Source organism: Capricornis sumatraensis, chromosome 22 (genome assembly GCF_032405125.1).
Source record: "Capricornis sumatraensis isolate serow.1 chromosome 22, serow.2, whole genome shotgun sequence".
In the NCBI taxonomy this organism is placed as follows: domain Eukaryota; kingdom Metazoa; phylum Chordata; class Mammalia; order Artiodactyla; family Bovidae; genus Capricornis; species Capricornis sumatraensis.
Genome location: NC_091090.1, coordinates 31,223,040 through 31,246,019, shown reverse-complemented (window position 1 = coordinate 31,246,019; position 22,980 = coordinate 31,223,040). Strand labels below are relative to the sequence as shown.

The following is a 22,980-nucleotide window of genomic DNA, read 5'->3' as shown; positions in this document are numbered from 1 at the left end:
TTTTTACCCCTCCAGACGTCCCCATGAGAACCAGGGACTAGATTCGGGAGATGGGGCGGCGGGAGAGAAGACAGCCAGCTCCCAGCTGTAGCCAATCCCTGCCCAGGGCTGCGGCGCACCCGCCTCGGGCGGTGGGGACCTTCTCGCTTCTGGCCACACTAATCCATCCAACTTGTGTCAGTTACAAACCTGTCCAGTGTTTTCACCCAGCAAATTAGCGAGTTTGAGGGAAACTCTAAAGGTCTCTCCTTTACTGACTCCTTTAATCCCATTTTGAAAAAGACAACCGAAGAACGCCGGCCCCGGCCAGGCAACTCCGCGGCCAGCCCCGCCGTCAGGCCCCGCCCCGCTCTATCGGGGTCTTACTCGCTCTGGCTCCTTGCCCCCGTTTTGGGCTGTGTCAGGAAATTTCTGGAGCTCTCTGGGCTCAGAGGCGGGGACTGGCTCGTAGGAACACTCTTCAACAAACAAACTGCCCCACCCAAGTCTCCCTCCCCCGCCCGTCGCCCCCTGCCCCGCCGCCACCCTAGGACATCAAGCTTAGTCACGGCTCTACATTTAGTTTCTAGAATCTAGAATTCTTGCCAGCCTAGCCATAGTAACGGGACTCCCCCTCCCTCTGTTAACAACCGACCAGTCTGTGTTAACGGGAAGGGGAGACGGTCCTGGGAGAAGCTGGAAGGGCTGGGAAGGTGGAAGTGTGGGTGTTGCAGGGGAAGCGGCGGAGCTGGGGTGGGTAGATACGCGTGAGTCAGAAGCAACGGCCAGGAGCTGAGTCTCCGCAAGTCACACACCCCGATGGTGCACGTAGAGCCCTGACATTCACTCTTTACTGTCTTCCATGGTCGTTTCTATTCTTCTTTTATAGAGCATGGAACGACAGGGTTTATGTGCCAGCATTGAGAGGAGTCCAAAGTAAGAAGTATGCCGACATGGTTCAATCACCGGTTCCGTTAATTACTTGTCTAGCCAAGCCACGAAACCTCTGAACCTTTGTGCTCATCTTTGTAAACAGAAAGGTTTGGCTGAAGGACACTGCCTAAAAATCTTAAGATAGTTTTTATGGTAAACCGAAGGTATTACTATCATAGTCCTGGTAGTAATCCCCAACCTTGTAAGCTCCTCAGTAAGAAATGATTGAGAGATGAGACTCGAGAGAGTGTTACTCCAATAAAAGAATGAAGGGCACAAACTTTTGAGTACTAACTACTCTGTCACAGGCACTGAATTAGTCTTTTAAATATTGTCTTCATAATCCTTGATGGTATCATACTATGAAATATATATTAATTCTAATTTATACAGACTTGTGTAATTTAGTTCATTTACAAGTACTTCATTGTTAAGAAAGAAAAACAGCTTCAACAAGGAGATAGAGTCCAGATACAAACCCAGGTCTTCCCTTTCCCAGTTTTTTCCCCCATGCTGCTGGATATTAGCAGAGTTCCCAGGGCTTCCCTGGTGGATCACACGGTAAAGAATCTGCCCACAGTGCAAGAGACCTGGGTTCTATCCCTGAGTAGAGACGATCCCCAGGAGAAGGGAATGGTGACCCACTCCAGCGTTCTTGTGTGGAAAATCCCATGGACAGAGGAGCCTGGCTGGGTACAGTCCCCGGGGTCACAAAGGAGTCGGACATGACTGGGTGACTAACACTGTCAGGCCTTTGCCCTTTGAAGGTTACAGATGCCTGGCTCGTCTGGTGGCTCATCGGTAAAGAATCCGCCTGCCAATGCAGGAGACACAGGTTCTATTCCTGGTCCAGGAAGATTCCCACATGTCCTCGTGCCAAGGAGCAGCTAAGCCTATGTGCCATAACTATTGAGCACGTACAGCCCATTCTCTGGAACAAGAGCAGCCACCACAATGAGAAGCCTGCTCACCCCCAACTCAACTAGAGAGTAGCCTCTGCTCACCACAACTAGAGAAAAGCCTCTGTAGCAGCAGAGCTCTAGCACAGCCAAAAATAAAATGAAAAAATGCCTGGCTCTAGGTGTCACACTGTTCTCTTTTGCTTCTGTCTGAAAAACCTAGTATTATACTGTCTTTTAAAAACAAATAGACTTGAGAAAAGCTATACTAGATGAAAAACTAGGGAAAAGGAGAGAGAACAAAAAAACGATCCTGCAACTTCAGGGTGAGGACGGCTCCCTCCGCCCCACCCACTTCCTGCCCTTGGCAGTTAGCATTCTTGGCAATCTCTCTCCCATCCTCAACCCTTAAATTTTACCCTGTCACCCAGTCAGGCTTTGGCAACCTTAACCTTGATTCTTCCAAACACTAAATCCAATTAAAAAAAAAATAATTTCAAAATGCATCAAATAAAGTTGTGAAAAATCTCTTGGGAGTCTTAAAATCTCCTTGCTGCTGCTGCTGCTACTGTCACTTCAGTCGTGTCTGACTCTGTGCGACCCCATAGACGGAAGCCCACCAGGCTCCCCCGTCCCTGGGATTCTCCAGGCAAGAACACTGGAGTGGGTTGCCATTTCCTTCTCCAATGCATGAAAGCGAAAAGTGAAAGTGAAGATGCTCAGTCCTGTCCTACTCTTAGCGACCCCATGGAGTGCAGCCTACCAGGCTCCTCAGTCCATGGGATTTTCCAGGCAAGAGTAATGGAGTGGGTTGCTATTGTAACTTCTAGAGTTACACTATTACAATCATTGATCATATATCGAACTATACATTTGATCAACTGCTTCAAGTCTAGTCATCATTTCCGTTGAAGGCTCAGTCATATACTTGGTAATACAAGAAATAATAATCTTGTGAAACAAGCAAAATACAAATGGTATAGTTAATAACATTAGTGGAATTAAAAGTAAATATTTTAGCCATGAGCCTCCACAACAGTTTTTTTTTTAAAGATTGTCAAGACTAGGGAATGGGTCACTTAGAGCAGAAATCTGATTTTTCATGTGGTTCAATTGTGTTACATTAAAGGATTTATCAGGTACAAAAATACAGCATTCAGTTTGAATTATGGCACAGATATCTCCCTGAGATGCTGTAAGGTGTCAAGGGTCTTGCAGTTATGTAGCACTGTCTTTCTCATCATAGAGATCTCAGAATTCAATAGGCTAACAGCCCGGTTACTATCATTTAAAGCTTATGAAAGTTGTCAAGGCTTAGATATGGTCAATTACATCCTCCAACCCCATTGAAGGCGCGCACATGCACGCGCGCGCGCGCACACACACACACACACACACACACACACACACACAGAGGCTGCTAAATGGTCATACACCAAATCTCCTTAGACACCAATTAAACCTGTACCTGAGTTCCTGCCTTGGGAAGCATCCAGTGTGAAAGGAAGACAAAATTCAAGAGACTCTCCTGGTAAGAAATGGAAAAGAAATACGGATATTTAGGTTTCCAGGTCATCCACAGAGAGACAATGCAAAGTGTAGGTCAATACAGTGTGTAGCTGACTGCTTGATTCATGAAAAACAGCATTTTCGAGTGGCTCCCCCACTCCTCCACCCTAGCAAAGGCAAGATTTGAGGCCCTATCACCTGTCTCCCTATCCAGCAGTGGAGACAATGATGCCCTTTGCTTCAAGCCAATAGAGGAAGAGAACTGCAAATTTTGGAGAGGGGAGCGAATCCAGAATTCCTGCTGGTAGCAGCTGATGGGGGAGAAGGCAATGGCAACCCACTCCGGTGTTCTTGCCTGGAGAATCCCAGGGACGGGGGAGCCTGATGGGCCGCCGTCTCTGCGGTCACAGAGTCGGACACGACTGAAGCGACTTAGCAGCAAGCAGCAGCAGCTGATGCTGAGGAAGAGAGGGGAGAGGGGATGAGGTTAAGGACTTCTCTGGAGGTGAACACTTCTCTGGAAGTGCATAAAGAGATGGAAAATTCCTGAAGTTTAACCAGTTTGACTAGATTAAGGAGGTGATTCATTGGAGAGCCACACCTGAAGGTAAAAAAAGTCGTCACGTACCTGCACAGTGAAAGATACAGATTTGTTAAAGCAATATGTTTATATCTGATTAACCTGAACAAATTATAGAATAAACTGAATACCCTCGGATTTCAGAAAGAGGTGTTTTGATGGATGGCTATGTGTCCGCGTGCGCGCGCATGTGTGTGTAAACGTCAGTTAAGCAAAAGTGTTCAAAGCGAGATTTCTTCCCTTTATCAGAAATTGCCTCCTCAGGTAATTCTCTGGTGGTTCAGAAGGGCTCTAAGACTCTGTGGAGGAGAACACAGGCGGCCTGGGTTCGATCTCCGGTCAAGAAAATGGATCCCACATGCTACAACTAAGATCGACCATTCTGCAACTAAGGCTTAGCTATTAATTTTAAAACAACAACAAAACCCCACAACTGCCTCCTCCCACTTGTGCTGTTATGTTTTCTATGCTCAAGACATGTGGATACAGTAATGAGTCTATTTCGTGGGTTGTGAATCCCCTCTACTATGCCTTTAATGTCCCTCACATTTAGGTGCCTACAGTTTAGGTGCCTAATAAGGAATATTGCATTGCCCATAAAGGAAGAAGAAACAAAAGCCAAAATAAATTACCAAGTGTGACTGTATTTAAAACAGAAAGGAGGGTAACAACAGAAAGCTGAAATCTAGGATAAAAAGTTAAATGGAGGAATTAAGCACACAGCAAACAACCTGAACTTTTAGAGGAGACAGAACCTAGGTCCCGCCAACCTCTCTCACCTTCCAGCATCATTACAGTTTGCTTAAAACGGGCCACCCGCCAACCAACTATATAGCATGCTCTTCAAACAGGACTGAAGGTTCCCCCACCCCCACCCTCGCAGGCTCACCACCACACATTTACTTAAAAGTGGTGGACAGCCTAGGAGCCGCCAATGACAAGGCAAAAGACGAATTCGGGACTCAGGTTAATCCAGGGACCACTGATCATCGGAGGCTAAACCAGGAATTTAAAACGTACAGAGGAGGGGAGGGGGGCGTCCGCACCCGGGGCTGGGAAAGACGAGGAATCCGGAGAAGCGCGAAAGACAGCTAAGTATCTATGGAAAATATTTTCTTTCTCAAGCCCAGTCCAGCCCGAGGCGAAAGGGAGCGGCTCTGGGCGGGGACAGAGGCGCTGTGGCTCCAGCCCTGCCCTTCCCACGCTCCCCGACCGAGCAGGTCCCTTCTAAGGCGTTGGGAACCTTCTACGATCTAAAAACCATATACCTAATTGCTTTTCTTCTGAAAAATAAAATTTCCCCACCCATCTAAATAGGGCTAAAGAGGAGCCAAAACTAAGCCTCAATTCTCTCCTTTTCCTTCCCATTTTAGAAATAAAACGGGAAAAGCGCCGCGGATGACCAAGGCATTTCTCGGACAGCCCAGCCGCTCGGCGAACCAGCCCAAACGTGGCTGCTTCCATCAGCGTTAGCCTCCGATCACTCTCCTTGATCCACAGATAGCCAACCCTCTTCGAGAAACTCGGGAACTTTCTGTATTTTGGCTGTCCCGGCAGTCGTGTAGCCTTTAATTCTACTTTAAACCACCAAACTAATTTGAGCCCCATGAGCCTCTCACCGCCCTACAATTAATTACAAGCCCAGGGCTGATCCTTCCAGTCGACTCCAAACTACTTGGCTGGCTGGTCGCCATGAAACCGGAGACTGAGTGGGTGGACCTTCCCAGCCCCTCTCCCCCTCTCCTTAGGACTCCAGTTTCCTCCAGCGAATCCTAGAAGAGTCTGGAGAGTTCTGGGAGGAGCGGCATCCAGGGCGCTGATTGGTTCCAGAAAGCCAGGGGGCAGGACTTGAGGCGAAACCCCTGGAATATTCCCGACCTGGCAGCCCCACTGAGCTCGGTCATTGGCTGAGGAGGGAAAAGGCGGGGCTTGATGAAGAATTATAAACACAGAGCCGCCTGAAGAGAAAACAGCAGTCTGGAGAAAGCTGATAAAACTTGCGGGTTAGTCCGTGAGAAGAGCTTTCGGAGACCCGGTATCTCCAAGGACCACCCCGAGCGGCACCAGCGTGTTCAGTTTTCGGTTTCCGAAAAGCCCGAGCTTCTCGTCACGGATCCTCTCGACCGTTTTCAGGTTTGAAACTCATCTCGGAGCCGGAAAAGCGGGCACCGGCATGGCGAAAAACACGGCTATCGGCATCGACCTGGGCACCACCTACTCCTGCGTGGGGGTGTTCCAGCACGGCAAGGTGGAGATCATCGCCAACGACCAGGGCAACCGCACCACCCCCAGCTACGTGGCCTTCACCGATACCGAGCGGCTCATCGGCGATGCAGCCAAGAACCAGGTGGCGCTGAACCCGCAGAACACCGTGTTCGACGCGAAGCGGCTGATCGGCCGCAAGTTCGGCGACCCGGTGGTGCAGTCGGACATGAAGCACTGGCCTTTCCGCGTGATCAACGACGGAGACAAGCCTAAAGTGCAGGTGAGCTACAAGGGGGAGACCAAGGCGTTCTACCCAGAGGAGATCTCGTCGATGGTGCTGACCAAGATGAAAGAGATCGCCGAGGCGTACCTGGGCCACCCGGTGACCAACGCGGTGATCACCGTGCCGGCCTACTTCAACGACTCGCAGCGGCAGGCCACCAAGGACGCGGGGGTGATCGCGGGGCTGAACGTGCTGAGGATCATCAACGAGCCCACGGCCGCCGCCATCGCCTACGGCCTGGACCGGACGGGCAAGGGGGAGCGCAACGTGCTCATCTTTGACCTGGGCGGGGGCACGTTCGACGTGTCCATCCTGACGATCGACGACGGCATCTTCGAGGTGAAGGCCACGGCCGGGGACACGCACCTGGGCGGGGAGGACTTCGACAACAGGCTGGTGAACCACTTCGTGGAGGAGTTCAAGAGGAAGCACAAGAAGGACATCAGCCAGAACAAGCGGGCCGTGAGGCGGCTGCGCACGGCGTGCGAGCGGGCCAAGAGGACCTTGTCGTCCAGCACCCAGGCCAGCCTGGAGATCGACTCCCTGTTCGAGGGCATCGACTTCTACACGTCCATCACCAGGGCACGGTTCGAGGAGCTGTGCTCCGACCTGTTCCGGAGCACCTTGGAGCCGGTGGAGAAGGCTCTACGCGACGCCAAGCTGGACAAGGCCCAGATCCACGACCTGGTCCTGGTGGGGGGCTCCACCCGCATCCCCAAAGTGCAGAAGCTGCTGCAGGACTTCTTTAACGGGCGCGACCTCAACAAGAGCATCAACCCGGACGAGGCGGTGGCATACGGGGCGGCGGTGCAGGCGGCCATCCTGATGGGGGACAAGTCGGAGAACGTGCAGGACCTGCTGCTGCTGGACGTGGCTCCCCTGTCGCTGGGACTGGAGACGGCCGGAGGCGTGATGACCGCCCTGATCAAGCGCAACTCCACCATCCCCACGAAGCAGACGCAGATCTTCACCACCTACTCGGACAACCAGCCGGGCGTGCTGATCCAGGTGTACGAGGGCGAGAGGGCCATGACTCGGGACAACAACCTGCTGGGGCGCTTCGAGCTGAGCGGCATCCCGCCGGCCCCGCGGGGGGTGCCCCAGATCGAGGTGACCTTCGACATCGACGCCAATGGCATCCTGAACGTCACGGCCACGGACAAGAGCACGGGCAAGGCCAACAAGATCACCATCACCAACGACAAGGGCCGGCTTAGCAAGGAGGAGATCGAGCGCATGGTGCAGGAGGCGGAGAAGTACAAGGCAGAGGACGAGGTCCAGCGCGAGAGGGTGTCTGCCAAGAACGCGCTGGAGTCGTACGCCTTCAACATGAAGAGCGCTGTGGAGGATGAGGGACTGAAGGGCAAGATCAGCGAGGCGGACAAGAAGAAGGTGCTGGACAAATGCCAGGAGGTGATTTCCTGGCTGGACGCCAACACCTTGGCGGAGAAGGACGAGTTTGAGCACAAGAGGAAGGAGCTGGAGCAGGTGTGTAACCCCATCATCAGCAGACTGTACCAGGGGGCGGGCGGCCCCGGGGCTGGCGGCTTTGGGGGTCAGGCCCCTAAAGGGGGCTCTGGGTCTGGCCCCACCATTGAGGAAGTGGATTAGGGGCCTTACTTTTTGTCTGTAGTAGACCCATGGACTTTGGTCTTGCCCTATATTTTAGTCCTCTGCTGTGTTAGTTTGTTTTATGGTTAGGTTGTAACCTTTTAACTAGCTTCTTTTTGTTATTTCTGTACTTTATAATGAGTGTGTTCACCAGAATGTTTGCATTTCATGTAAGTTGATACTTTAAGGATGGCTTACTGTGGTTTTCTTTGTTTCAAGTGAGTCAACACTGCCACCCTGTGTCCTGTTTTTTGCTTTGTAAACACACCAAAAGTCATATAATTAAAATTTTGTATACTTAAGGAATAAAAAAAATGGTAAATACAGATTGTTTATTTTTATTTGGGGAGGGATTAGTGCTTATCTGAATGTCTGAATTCCATAGACCATGAAAGGGCAGTACTTCTGGAGTCATATATGTTAGGAGCCATAGTTATAGCTATAGTTTTTTGTGACTTTATTAGAGGTGGTAAAATATGTCCCTAACAAAACAAATTCCAGGTGCCACTTTTGATTTTGGTGGGGTTTGTTTTAGGGAAAAGTAGGGATGGGATTTGCAGAGGGTTTGGGGGCGGAGAAATTAGTGTGGGTTTAAAGGCAGTGTTGAGAGAGGTTTATGGTTCCTTCCTCTGTTGTACTTATTCTGTGCAGAGCTGTTCATATTTAACCTGTGAGTCTTACAGTCTTGTTTAAGGTATAAATAAATTTAGAGGTGGACAAAAGAGCAAAAATGAGGTGCAGTTTAATACTCCCTTTTATAAATCCCACCTGGGTGATGTAGTGTCTATAAATCCCACCTGGGTGATCTAGTGTAAGTTACTTAACCTCTTAGTTTTGGTTGTCTCCTTTTAAAATGAAGCATTTGTCTGAATTGCCTCACTTCCAAAGTTCTAGATCATCACAAGCCGAAATGTGCTGTAGGCAAGCATTGGCTTCAGCTGTGGTCTTTGAAGCTGGAGTTTTCCAAGTGAGGGTTTTAGGTAAGTGAGAAACCGAGTTTGGGGGCAAGGCAAAAAAGAGGGATGGGCCAGGCACTGTACCTGGATCTTTGAATCACCCCAGTTAGCCTCAGTAATTCTCATCACACTGTTCTCTACCGTAGGTATTCTGAAGCTTTTTTCAAAGGTTAGCATGTTGAGGTGCTCACTTAAGATATCCAGGGCAAAACTAGGGAGAAACAAGTGATTTTGGGTCCAGGGTGTTTTTTCCACTCTGCCTGAACACTGGGGTTGGTGGTGTATGGTTCCTGTTTGGCTTCAGTTTTAGGTAAAAGAGTCTGCCTTCAATGCAGGAGGTCTGGGTTTGATCCCTGGGTCTTGAAGATCCCCTGGAGAAAGGAATGACAACCCATTTTAGTATTCTTGCCTGGAGAATTCACTGGACTGAGAAGCCTGGCTGGCTACAGTCCATAGAGTCACAAAATCAGACAGGACTGAGTGACTAACACTTTTTCCCTGACAGTACCCTTTTTGTACTTTTCATGGACAATCTGTAAACAATAGTAACTTAATAGCACATTTAATTATGAAAAAAAGGGAATAAAAGCTGTGCAGAGTAGAGCTGGGGAAATGGGTGTTCCTCCCACACAAGCCCTTCCCTAGGGGCGGCTTCTTACTGGAGCAGTTAAAAGTTCTTTAACACTTTGTTGTGTTAGTCACATCCAGACTCTCCTGCAGCCCTGTGGACTGTAGCTCAACGGGCTCCTTTGTCCATTAGATTTTCCAGGCAAGAATACTGGAGTGGGTTGCCATTTCCTTCTCCAGGGGATCTTTTCCAACCCGGAGATCCAACCTGCATCTCCTGCATTGGTGGGTGGGTTCTTTACCACTGAGCCATCTGCAAAGCAACACTTTCTTTAGCCTGATTAGAATCCCAGCCTCTTTTCTTTCAAAAACTAAGCCTGCGAATACCAACTCCAGAATCACGCAACTTAAAGTTTCATGTGTATTTTTCAATAAATCATTCTCCTCTGGGAAACCAAAACATTTTAGGAATGACAAAGTATGGGAAGCCTTGTTAAGGAAAAGATTGTAAAGGTAAAAGTATAGTTCTGCTTCCTTGGCCAATTCTCAAAGGCTGGTCTTAATAACGAGAAATGTGAACTATAATATGATGCTGTATGCTCTGACCATAACTTCATAATATGTGCAGTTTAACTGCTGCAGCAGCAGAAGTTGGGGGCTTGCTTAAGTTTTTAAAAACTTAGCCTGCCAGATAATAGAATAAATCTTTAAACTCCCATCTTATTAATTTTTGGCTGCTCAGAGGATCTTAGTTCCCTGACCAGGGATTAAACCCTCACCCCATGCAGTGAAAGCATGGAGTCTTAACCACTGGACTGCCAGGGAAGTCCCTCAAATCTTTTAACTTCAAATCTTTGGAGTTAGGGTTTGCCAGTGTAGTGGTATATTGAGATTATTTGGGAAGCTAAAGAAATACTGATACGCACCCCCCACCTTGGCTGCCCCCACAAGAGTCAGAGTCTTGGGAAGTAGGCCAAGGCATTGTATAGAATTAAAGCCACCACAATGTGTCAGCCAAAGTTGAGAAAAACCACTGTACCAGAGGCTATTCCTGATTATTTTTTAGAGGTATGGGGACCAGAGAGGGAGGAGAGGAAGATGTCAGTGCTTCCAGGAGCAGCAGCTTGTGGCAAGGGATTTTCTGCTGTGAATCAAAGCTGGAAAGGCCTTAGAGTGTTGATTCACTGGCAGCAGTAGTAATGCTAAACTTTAGGGAAATTGCCACCAACAGCTTAATGGGCCAAAAAAGAATTCCTGAAGCTGGGTCAATTAATTTCATGAGTCCTCACTAGGGAAATGGTTCATTAGAAAGCAACATCAGGGCATCATTTCCTGGCCCTCCAGCAGTTAGGACTCAGTGCTTTCACTGCCAGGGCCTGGGTTGGATACCCGGTGGAAGTAAAATCCCAGAAGCGTGAGGCTTGGCCAAAGTAATTAACACTGAACTTACACAAAAAAAGACATGAGCCTTGCCCATGGAGAATTGTGGATGATTGCGGTGGAACCTTCATTATGGCTGTTACCTGCGATAAAGTCTTCCAGGCCATGAAGGGCTTCCGCAGTGACCCTGTAGGAATTCGGCACCAATTGAGAGGCAGTGTCAACGCTGTTAAAGAGCAAAACCCCTCAGACTGGAGGTAGCTTCTCGGTGTGTGGGCAGGAGTGGGGCGGCTGCTTTCCACCATCCACGGGTCTGGTGTGGCTGCAGAGCAAGGAAGATTTCTGGAACTCTATTACCAGTGAAGCTCTGACAGGTCTGTGCCAGCTGCCCACAGTGGCCCATTGGCGATGGTGGCCTTAGCAATGATTGGGGGGCGGGGGGTGGGCATCCTGTTGGCCCTCATCCAGTGTGTTGGCATCCTCCACACTCACTACACTATCCAGCAGTTCCGCAGTGCACTCCCCTTATTGGAGAAGCCCAACCAGCTGCCCCCAAAGGAGGGTACCGAGGCCCCAGGCTACCCCAGCTATCAGCAATGTCACTAAGGAAGTGCCTCCATGGGCGGTCCTCCTCGGTTCCCTCTGGAATGATCCACCTGGAAGCAAGAGCTGGCTCCCAGTTGGCCCATGGGACCCGCCAGAGAGGGCCCTTAACTGGTTCCCGTATCCCAGGTTGGGGGTGGGGGACCCCAGCTGCCCCGACAGATTGGTCCCTTCTCTCTCAGCACAACCCAGCCCTAGCTCGTGTGTAACACACTCTCACCCCAGTCCCTTTGCATGGCGCTCTGATGAGTATTTAAAGCTCGTTTTGAAATGCCTGTGTGTGTACTCCTTGAGCCACCCATAGGTGGAGCCACTTCCTAGGACAAGGAGCAGAGCCCTCTCTGGGGACATAGGAGCTGAAGGATTTGGAGTCACACAGAGAGGTCTCTAATAATGGTTTGTGGGATGAAAAAAAAAAAAACATGAAGAAAGGGAAGTGGGGAGTAACTGTTCACAAGTACAGAGTTTCAGTTGTGCAAGAGGGAAAAATTGTGGACGCAGCCACCCCCTACCCTACAACGGGCACCCCTTGTAGAATAAGGTTGGGGAAACACAGGATACCAGCCCCAGATAGCTGAGGAATTACTTTTACAAGCCCAGACTTTTGCATCTTTCCATACACAGAAAAATAGTAAATTCATTGACTTGAGATGTCTGATTTTCTTTCAGTTCAATTCAGTTGCTCAGTCGTGTTCGACTCTTTGCCACCCCATGAATCGCAGCACACCAGGTGTCCCTGTCCATCACCATCTCCTGGAGTTCACTCAGACTCATGTCCATCGAGGCAGTGATGCCATTCAGCCATCTCATCCTCTGTCGTCCCCTTCTCCTGCCCCCAATCCCTCCCAGCATCAGAGTATTTTCCATTGAGTCAACTCTTCGCATGATTTTCTTTAATTAATGGTTAATTTTTTAAAGTTCTGACTACACGGTCTTTGTTGCAAAAACCCTATATAGCCTGGCTTCTCCATTTCCTCTTCGGAGCTGAGAGGCTGCAACCTGGGCTAAAGTCTTCAGTTGTGTGTGTGTGTGTGTTTTAACATTTAATTGGAAGATAATTGCTTTACAATGTTGTGTTGGTTTCTGCCGTACAACGTGAGCCGTAAGTATACATATATCCCCTTCTTCTGAACCTCTCTCCCATCCCCATACTCTCATCCCACCCTTCCAGGTCCTCACGGAGCACCAGGTTGAGCTCCCTGGGTTACAGGGCAACTTCCCACTAGCTGTCTATTTCACACATGACAGCGTACATATTTCAAGGTCTTCAGTTTTGCCTGCAGAATAAAACAGAATTCTTAACTTTCAGGTTGTGCTGCCCCACCCACCCAGCCAGCACCCCCCTCCCCCGCAGTAGACAAAATTATACCTTAATAAAGCTGTTTATTAAAAAAGGACAAGAAATAATGTGCCTGACAGGTCTGTGGGCTGGAAGAGGGGGGTTGCGGATTCAGATTTCGCTGGCTAGACACAGCGGGATGACAGTCCCTTGGAGTGACCCCAATGCTTTGCTGGGACACGTGAGAACTAAAGACAAGCCTCCGGGTTACACAAGCTGGGCCTAGACCTCCTGGGCGGCCATCCAGGAAGTGTGCGCCCACCGAACAGCGCTGGGGACTTTCTGCGGCCTGGCCAGTCAGGTCACCTGTTCTTTGTATTTAAAAATTCACAAAACGTCTCCGAATATTTGCCCAGAAGAATGTGAAACATTCACTAGTGGCCTCTCTTTCACATTACTTTAGTCTTGTGTGGACGAGTGATGAGGAACATTCTGCTGGTCGAGACAGGCATCTCAGAAGACAGCCATGCCCGTCAGGCCCCGAAGCCGCGCGCCGTGAATAAATAGCCCTGGCCCCGCCCATGCAGTTCTCTGTGCGGCGAACACGCGAAGAGGGAAGATGGTCGTCCGGCGGTTAGCCAGTCGTCTGCTGTGGAACCTTACCCAAACCAGGGGGAGGCTGCAGCCTGCGCTGTCTTTGCACAGCTACCGACTTGCAGGTACCTCGGGAACCCGTTGAGTGGGAGAACCGCAGTCTCGGGCTGAGCGGGATGAATTATTAATACAGACTAGAGTTTCTGATGTGTCTGTGACGCCACTGCTTGGAACTGACCCAGCCCAGGGCATGGGGGACTCGTGTGGAGTCGCCCTGGTCTCTGCTGACTAACTGCTTTCTTTCCAGGCTCCTGATTCTCGAAGGAGGGTCCGAGGTGGTGCACGAGGGTGAGTGGATTGTGCGAGCTGGAGTGGCTGGCGGTTTCACTGGGGGAGGATGGGGTTGATGATGACTCCAGGTGATTCTGAGTGTCTCGCTGACGCCATCACCGCAGCGCGCTGACTAACTCTACCCCCGTCCCCCCGACCCGGGCTGGGATCTTTGGTATTTGGGCGCGGGGAGAAGTTCAAGAACTGTTGTTGATCTCGTATTCGTGTGTCTCATTTCTCCATTAGGAGTTAAAACGTCCACCGGTGTGTTATTCTTAAAAGAAGGGTAAGTGTTAGCTATGCTGTTATCTGTCTCTTCACAGATGATCTTTTTTAACTCTTCGAACTTTTTTTCTCAGCCTTGCTAAACCTGCTTTCTCCACCCCTTTTCCTAGTATAAGCTACCCTACATACGGTGCTTTCTTGATGGAGGTATTTTCTGCAGTTCTAAATTTGTTTTCTCCTTTTCTTTCCTGAACTTTCCATCGCTAAACTCTTAATTTGATAAATTCTTATGTTGGAGAAGGAAATGGCAACCCACTCCAGTATTGCCTGGAGAATCCCATGGAGGAAGGAGCCTGGTAGGCTACAGTCCACGGGGTTGCAAAGCGTCGGACACCACTGAGCTACTTCACTTTCACTTTATGTTGGGGCTATCATCTCTGAATGTTCTAGATTCTAATGCTGTCCTTGATCCAGATATCCCTAAATTAGGAATGATGATTTCTCAGACTAGAGTCTCTGATACTGGTCTTGATGTCAAAATTGATTTCTGACTCATTTAGGGAACTGGATACTTGGCTATTTGAGAAGGGCTGGTGGGAAGGTTGTAACTCTGCTTGTTTTTCTCATTGGTTGTCCTGCTTTCATCTTTTTTTCTAGCTTGAAAGCTTTGGAAGCCCAGCCAGGGCAGTACCCCTTCACAGAGATTCCAGGCTAGCCTGGTGACTGAAGGCCTAAGGTTTAGAATTCTCTTGGAGAAGCACTTTTGGGGTGGCTGGGATGTCCAGGTGATGGTTCCTGCCACTTCAGCAACAGGCTGTGACAAGAAGTGGAGAGCAACAAACATGCCTTCTACCTGGGTACTGTGGTAAGTCTCTTCCTTGTTTTTCTCCCAGCTCCAGAGTGGTGGTGATGAACTGGTTGGACTAGAGTCTCTGAGCGCTTCTCTGAGGATCTTTGAAACCACCTGATCCACTCGTGCTTCTTTCGTTCTTGTGTGGCAATTTTCTTTAAAAAGTAAAATTGGTATATAGTTACATTAGTTTCAGATACATGCTGTAATAATTGGATATCTATATATACTAGAAAGTGATTACTGCCGCAAGTCCTTTTTGGCTAATCACAGTTCTCTGTTAGAGTTACCAGTCTGTCCCTGTATCTATAACAGATTGATGCTCTAATGCCAGCTACTTGCATGTTTTTAATATGTATTTTTTCTATGAAGTTTTAGGATTTTGCTGACGCAGAGGATGTCCTACCTGGTGTTGGTCAGATCCTTGGAACTTCACTTGTTTCCTGCATGAACCTGTGTGAGCAGCTGTCAAACTCCAGTGGAGAGGGGGTGGGCTGCTTAGAAATTTGGGGACCAAAATCAATTAGGTGACCTTTATTAGAAAGATTGCAATAAAATGTTTTAAAGCAAATAAAAATAGGTGGGTCTGAGTAAAAACAAGAGGGTACAGAAACGTTTAGGGATGTGAAAGTGAATGAGCATCAGTTGACATCTAGCTGTACCTCTTTGCAGCTACATTACAAGAAACTAAAATTAGGTTTGTCATATATTGACACCAGTGTTGAGGATTTCTAGATGGAGTACCATAATATTTTTAATCTTTGAGGTTTTAATTATACTATTAACACAGTCATCCAGTTTTCTTTTTGATGAATTGGTGAAAACATAGTTTGTCTTGGATATATTTCTAGAAGAATAATAATCCTGGTGGTTGTCAGGAGCTGGGAATGAGGACGTGAAGAAGTATTTAATGGGTATTTCACTTTTACAAGGTGAAAGGGTTCATGGCGATGGATGGTGGTGATAATTGCTCAATGTTATGAACAGTTATTACCACTGAACTGTATGCCTAAAAGTGGCAAAGATTTGGGGAGGGATAAACTGGAAGGTTGAAATTGATACATACACACCGCTAAGTATAAAATAGATAACTAATAAAGACCTGTTATAGCACAGGAAACTCAGTCCTCAGTAATAGTCTATAAGAGAAGAGGATCACAAAGTGTATGTATAACTGATTCAGTTTACTGTATACATGAAACTAACACATTGTAAATCAACTGTACCCCAATAAAATTTTTTAATGGTAAACATGCTAATTTTATGTGTATTTCACCACAATTTAAAAAATTGGAGAAAAAGTACCCTTTGCTCCTTTTTGTCAGTGTCATAAAGATGATTCCTCACTAGCATGTACAGAGTATGCTGTGCTAAAGCTGTGTTGCACATTTGTTGGGCAGGGGGTATTTGAGTTTCTTTCAAGCTATAAACCAGTCTGATTCCCTGTTTGTACCCCTTTGAAGTTGTGTTGCAAAATACTTCTCCAAAAGTAGAATTTCAGAGTCAAAGGATGTGGGCTTTTAAAAGTAATAGTGTATGTTCCATAAAGTTGTCCCACTTTATTTTTGAATGTTAGTTTACTTAGTTGGCTGTGCCAGGTCTTAGTTGAAGCATCCAGGGTCTTTAGTTGTGGCATGTGGGATCTAGTTCCCTGACCACAGGGGTTGAACCTGTGTCCCCAGCATTAAGAGTGTGGAATCTCAGCCACTGGACCACCAGGGGAGCCTCGTCCCAGTTTATACTCCAAGTGACAGTCTCCTTCAGACTGCCTATTTGTCTACATCTACCATCACTGTTCAAGCTGGAGTGTACCAGCTTCTGTCTCTAATAAGTCATGTTTTAAAAATTGCACATCTTTTACATTCATTTTTCTGTGGAACATTTACAGTTTGGTCACCACTCAGCAAAGATTTTTTCCAACTTCTATTTTCCTTAGTCAATTTTGCCAGTTTGTTTTCCTCCTTGAAATTGCCTTGTTAGGTACAGGGCAAGGTCACCTGCTCCCACTGTTATTCTCTGACCTTGGGTTCTTTAATCTTCATTCCAGTCGCTCAGTCGTGTCTGACTGTGACCCCATGAACTGCAGCACGGCAGGCCTCCCTGTCCATCACCAGCTCCGGGAGTCTACCCAAACCCATGTCCATTGAGTCGGTGATGCCATCCAACCATCTCATCCTCTGTTGTCCCCTTCTGCCCTCAACCTTTCCCAGCATCAGGGTCTTTTCAAATGAGTCAGCTCTTTGCATCAGGTGGCCAAAGTATTGGAGTTTCAGCTTCAACATCAGTCCTTCCAGTGAACACCCAGGACTGATCTTTAGGATGGACTGATTTGATCTCTCTGCAGTCCAAAGGACTCTCAAGAGTCTTCTCCAACACCACAATTCAAAAGCATCAATTCTTTGGCGCTCAGCTTTCTTTATAGTCCAACTCTCACATTCATACATGACTACTGGAAAAACCATAGCCTTGACTAGATGGACCTTTTTTTTTTGCAAAATAATGTTTGCTTTTTAATATGCTATCTAGGTTGGTCATAATTTTCCTTCCAAGGAGTAAGTGTCTTTCAATTTCATGAAGTCAGCCACTGTTTCCCCATCTATTTGCCATGAAGTGATGGGACCTGATGCCATGATCTTAATTTTCTGAATGTTGAGTTTTAAACCAACTTTTTCACTCTCTTTCACTTTCATCAAGAGGCTTTTTAGTTCTTCACTTTCTGCCATAAGGGTGGTGTTATCTGCATATCTGAGGTTATCTTGATTCCAGCTTGTGCTTCCTCCAGCCCAGCGTTTCTCATGATGTACTCTGCATATAAGTTAAATAAGCAGGGTGACAATATACAGCCTTGATGTACTCCTTTTCCTATTTGGAACCAGTCTGTTGTTCCATGTCCAGTTTTAACTGTTGCTTCCTGACCTACATACAGGTTTCTCAAGAGGCAGGTCAGGTGGTCTATTTGCTAAGGTCACAGACAGGTATTGGAGATAGATGGACACCTGGGCTGGACAGCTGGTGGTAGTCAAGTGGAGTAAAATTGAAGCTTTGTTCTCACCCAGATACTCCGAGGACAAAGCTAGTGGCAGAAGCTGAGCTGTGTCCTGCTAAAATAAAGACTTAAGATGACCACTCCTAAGGTCAAAGAAAACTTTCCTGTCTGCATGTTCGCAGGAAGATTCCTTGGGGGTCAAAAAAGGAGGGGATGCCGCCCCATGATAAGCTTGGATATCCCTCCACAGGCGTCTGCAGTGGACTCCACCTTGGCAAAAAGTTGCACACATCTTGGGGAGGGTCTTAGGGACTGGTCAGATGTGAAAAAAGATAATTGGACAAGTGTAAACAAAGACCCAGAGCTGTCCTATATGTGTATTTAATTTTTACTGCACTCCTCAAGAGAGGATACCCATCTGTCTTTCTGCCTTGAAAGTGAAAATGTTGCTGAGTTGTGTCTGACTTTTCGACTCCATAGACTAGCCCGCCAGGTTCCTCTCTCCATGGAATTCTCCAGGCAAGAATACTGGAGTGAGTAGCCATTCCCTTCTCCAGGGGATCTTCCCAACCCAGGGATTGAATCTCTGCCATTATGGGCAGATTCTTTCCAGTCTGAGTCTCCAGGGAAACCCTGCTTTCTGCCTCACTTCAATCTTAAATAAACTGTTTTTTTCTCTGTGTGCTCTCACTTGTGCTGTGTACCTACTAAAAATGAGGTGTATTCTTTTCAACCCAGTGTTTCCACTTCTGGTAACACACCCTAAATACAGTCACACAGATTAATGTACATGAATCCTTGATGTTATTGATTGTAATGGGGGAGAAAAAAGAAACTCAAGTATTCTCCAGTAGGAAAATGGTATATTTACAATATACCATGCGTTACATGCAGAGGTAGTATGCCTAACATACCAGTGTGGATTAATCTCACAATATGAAGGAAAAAAACAAATCACAGAAAAATAGTATGTAATGTAAAAACATCACTAAATAACACATTGTCTAAAGGTCCTACTGTATAGCACCAGAACTATATTCAATATTCTGTGATTAATGAGAAAGAATATGAAAAGGAGTGTGTGTGTGTGTGTGTGTATATATATATATATATATATACTACATATGTATGTATAACTGAAATACTTCACTGTATAGCAGAAATTAACATTGTAAATAAGTTTAAAATATATGCATTGTTGGGAGTTAAGTATCATAGTAAAAACAAATGCATAGGATTGTTAAATGCTAAATTCAAGGTGGGGTGGGCATGGAGAGATGTATTCAAGGAAGTGTCTATGGGAGCTTGTGGAATTCATATTTTTGTATGTCCGAACTACTTAATAACTTAAATGTGGTTTGGAACCTGTGAATCTCAGAGGGCTGAACACAGGCAAAAGCTTAAGTCAGCCCCAGGGATACCTCCAGACAGGGAGCTCCCTTGGAAGACAACTGTTCGAAAGATGAGCCAAAATACAAAACATCCTCAGGAGAACAAATCAGCAGATGACTTTACAACCAAGAAACTCAGATGGGGAGCACGCTTGGAGACTAAAGTTGTTCAAAGAGATAAAGAGGTTAATTCAATCCACTGGTAGAGAATTAGTAACCTGAAGAATCATCCATAATGCGGAGTAGAGAAACAGAAATGAGTAACATGAAAAGGAGTTGATAGAAAAGAAATGAGCCACTCCAGCATTTGGCATTGTTTGCTTAGAGCTGCTCTCACCTTGCTGGTTTGTTTTAATGCTCCAGTGAGAACAATTGCAGGCACAATGGTTAGTTCTGTCCAGTGGCATCTGTGGGCATCTGGCTTTCAGCAGCTCAGGGCCATCTGTTTCTTTCTTTTTTAGTGTATTTACTTAATTTATTTGGCTGCATCAGGTCTTAGTCACGGCATGTGGGATTAGTTCCCCAACTAGGGAACTAGTCTTAGCCACTGGATCACCAGGGAAGTCCCTGTTACTTTGTTTATTGTACTTTGACCATTAACGTCATAGTTTCCCAAAATAGTCCTGTGATTGTGTTATTTCCCAAAGAATAGGGACAAAGAGATTATCCTAAGGGTTAAAGTACCTGCTGACTCTTAAAAGTGTTAAATTTTATTGGCCCGTCAGATGACTCTCAGGTGAGAATAGGTCACATTTCAAGGCTGTTTATTGCCTGTCATTAAACCATTAACTTCTAAATATAGTGACGATAGAGATGTCAGCCAGTTATCAAACAGTTATGTGCTGATAAATAACCACAGAGGGAGCTGTCTTTAAAAGGCCATGCAACAATGTCGGGTACCACCCGAGACCTGGAGCCTCCCATTTCCCAGCAGCATGCAGGGAGAGGCTGAGCTCCACACTGGGTTGATTGCTTCTATAGTTGCTTTTTCTTTTCTTTTTAATGTTTGGCTGCATCATGTCTTAGCTGAGACATGTGGGATCTTCACTGAGGCACTCGGGCTTAGGTGCCCCTGTAGCATGTGAAATCTTAGTTCTCTGACCAGACCAGAGATCGAACCTACAACCTCTGCACTGCAAGGCAGACTCTTAACTACTGGACCACCAGGGAAGTCCTGATTTCTTCGAAAGGAAGCTGAGCAACTGTTATAACCTCCTTTTAAAAGAGGCTGATTGCTTCTTACATTTTTTTTATTAGGAAACTTTTTAAACAGTAGGAAGAATATAAATACCCATATACCCACCACCTAATCCAATACTGTAACATTTTCCCACATTTGAAAATATGGCAAATGGCAAATATATGTGTATATATATATAATTATATGTGTGTATACATATACATATAATTATATATGTGTGTATACATATACACACATAAAATATATATATTTAGCAGGTGCATTTGAATGTGAATTATAGAGATGAAGGCATTTTATGCTTAAATATTTCAGCATGCATACCCAAAATCTAAGGACATTTACCTGCAATATGATTATGCCTGAGAAAATTAATAATTCCTAATATTACTTAATGGGCTTCACAGATGGCTCAGTGGTAAAGAATCCATCTGTCAATGCATGAAACCCGGGTTTGATCCCTGGGTCGGGAAGATCCTCTGGAGAAGGAAATGGCAACCCATTTAGTATTTTTGCCTGGGAAATCTTATGGATTCTTTAGTGTCCCCTCTAGTATTCTTGCCTGGGAAATCTTATGGACAGAGGAGCCTGTCGGGCTACAGTACATGGGGTCTCAAAAGGGTCAGACAAGCAATTAAACAACAACAACAATATCACTTAATACTTAATCAATATTAAAATTTTTTCAACTGTTCCCCAAATATCTTTTATGCTAATTGTTCTTTCAAGGGTCAGTATTCTTCAATCAAGGATCAAGCACTTTATTTTACTGTTAGATCTTGTTAGTCTCTTTATTCTAGAACAGTCCCCTTCTTTCTGTGACAATGATCCTTTGAAGAGACTTGGGCAGTTGTTTTGTAGGATATTCCACATGTTGGTTTCATCAAACTGTACTCTCATGGTGTTTTTAACTTTTTCCTCAAGTTTCTGCTTTTTCTTTAACCTAGAAATTACTCTTAAAGGCCTAATTAGATTCCTTTTTTTTTTTTTTTGGCTGCACTGAGCGGCTTGTGGGATCTTATTAATAGTACCCCAACCAGGGATTGAACCACTGGACCACTAGGGAATTCCCTTAAAGGCCTAATTAGATTCTGATTACATGGTTTGGGCAAGAATACTTGATGAATGACACCAGGTATTAGTTTCCTATGGGTGCTATAACAAATTACTACAAACTCGATGGTTTTAAAAAAACATATATTTCTTCCTTCACAATTCTGGGAGCCAGAAGTTCAAAACAAAAAAATCAAGGTGTCCACAAGGACTGGCTCACTCCAGAGACAAGAGGGAAAAATCCGTTCCTCCAGCTTTTGGCGGCTGCTGGCATAACTTGACTTGTGGCCACTGTGGAGTCTCATCCCAAGGTCACAAGTGTGAGGTCTTGCACCAAGGCCATAGAAGTGGAGCCCAAAACCAAGGTCACCTCTGAAACTGACTGAGCCCCTTTGTCAGTCAGTCAGTTCAGTCACTCAGTGTGTCTGACTCTGCAACTCCATGAATCGCAGCATGCCAGGCCTCCCTGTCCATCACCAACTCCCGGAGTTCACTCAGACTCACGTCCATCAAGTCGGTGATGCCATTCAGCCATCTCATCCTCTGTCGTCCCCTTCTCCCAATCCCTCCCAGCATCAGAGTCTTTTCCAATGAGTCAACTCTTCGCATGAGGTGGCCAAAGTATTGGAGTTTCAGCTTTAGCATCGTTCCTTCCGAAGAACACCTAGGGCTGATCTCCTTTAGAATGAACTGGTTGGATCTCCTTGCAGTCCAAGGGACTCTCAAGAGTCTTCGCCAACACCACAGTTCAAACGCATCAATTCTTCAGCGCTCAGCTTTCTCCACAGTCCAACTCTCACATCCATACGTGACCACTGGAAAAACCATAGCCTTGACTAGATGGACATTTGTTGGCAAAGTAATGTCTCTGCTTTTCAATATGCTATCTAGGTTGGTCATAACTTTCCTTTTAAGGAGTAAGCGTCTTTTAATTTCATGGCTGCAATCACCATCTGCAGTGATTTTGGAGCCCCTCAAAATAAAGTCTGACACTGTTTCCCCTTTGTAACTGTTGTCAAAAGCTTGCTGATCATCATCAGTAAGCTTCCTGACCCCAGTTAAGCAAAAATGCCCACCCTGGTAGTCACTCTACAGCACCCTAATCCATTAGCTAACACCACTCTTCCAGCAGGAATTTTGTCTGGAGACTATAAAAATTGGCTGCTAACCCATGAAATGTGTCGGCTCTCCCTTGAGCTGGCCCACTGTTCTAACAGCATCCCATGGACCCTCCCTGGTCTGTTAGGAGATCGGCCTGCTGTGCTCAGCACTCTCATTATCTCTGCTCTTTGTTCTTAATAAACCCACTCCCTTCTGAAATGCTCAGTGTCTGGAAATGCTTTTCCAACCTGCACTTGGACTGCTGTGACAGCCACATCACTCCAGTCTCTGCCTCTGTGTCACCCTGCTTCTTCCTCTATACTTGTGTGTATTGAGTCTTCTTCGGCCTCCCTCTTAGAGTGATAAGTGTGATTGCATTTAGAGCTCCCCCCCGCCAGACAACCCAGGAGGATCTCCCCATTGCAAGACCCTTGATTTAATCACATCTGCAAAGACCCTCTTTATTCC

At 46.5% G+C, this 22,980-nt stretch overlaps 1 protein-coding gene, 3 non-coding genes and 1 pseudogene across 4 annotated transcripts; all 5 read left to right on the top strand.

Moving 5' to 3' along the window:
- Positions 1 to 5,890: 5,890 nt before the first annotated feature.
- HSPA1B (heat shock protein family A (Hsp70) member 1B) lies at positions 5,891 to 8,290 on the top strand. The gene has a single exon (XM_068994078.1). It carries the CDS (start codon positions 6,074 to 6,076, stop codon positions 7,997 to 7,999), a length of 1,926 nt encoding a protein of 641 aa, XP_068850179.1. The 5' UTR covers positions 5,891 to 6,073; the 3' UTR covers positions 8,000 to 8,290.
- Positions 8,291 to 8,729: 439 nt separating this feature from the next.
- Positions 8,730 to 11,508, top strand: LOC138097944 (mitochondrial import inner membrane translocase subunit Tim17-B pseudogene; annotated as a pseudogene).
- A 2,272-nt stretch (positions 11,509 to 13,780) lies between these two features.
- LOC138069831 (small nucleolar RNA SNORD48) lies at positions 13,781 to 13,842 on the top strand. Its single transcript, XR_011144101.1, has one exon. It is a non-coding gene; the product is annotated as a small nucleolar RNA SNORD48 (small nucleolar RNA).
- Positions 13,843 to 14,420: 578 nt separating this feature from the next.
- LOC138069830 (small nucleolar RNA SNORD52) lies at positions 14,421 to 14,487 on the top strand. The gene has a single exon (XR_011144100.1). It is a non-coding gene; the product is annotated as a small nucleolar RNA SNORD52 (small nucleolar RNA).
- Positions 14,488 to 14,828: 341 nt separating this feature from the next.
- On the top strand, positions 14,829 to 14,910 carry LOC138069834 (small nucleolar RNA ZL8). Its single transcript, XR_011144104.1, has one exon. It is a non-coding gene; the product is annotated as a small nucleolar RNA ZL8 (small nucleolar RNA).
- Positions 14,911 to 22,980: the final 8,070 nt, after the last annotated feature.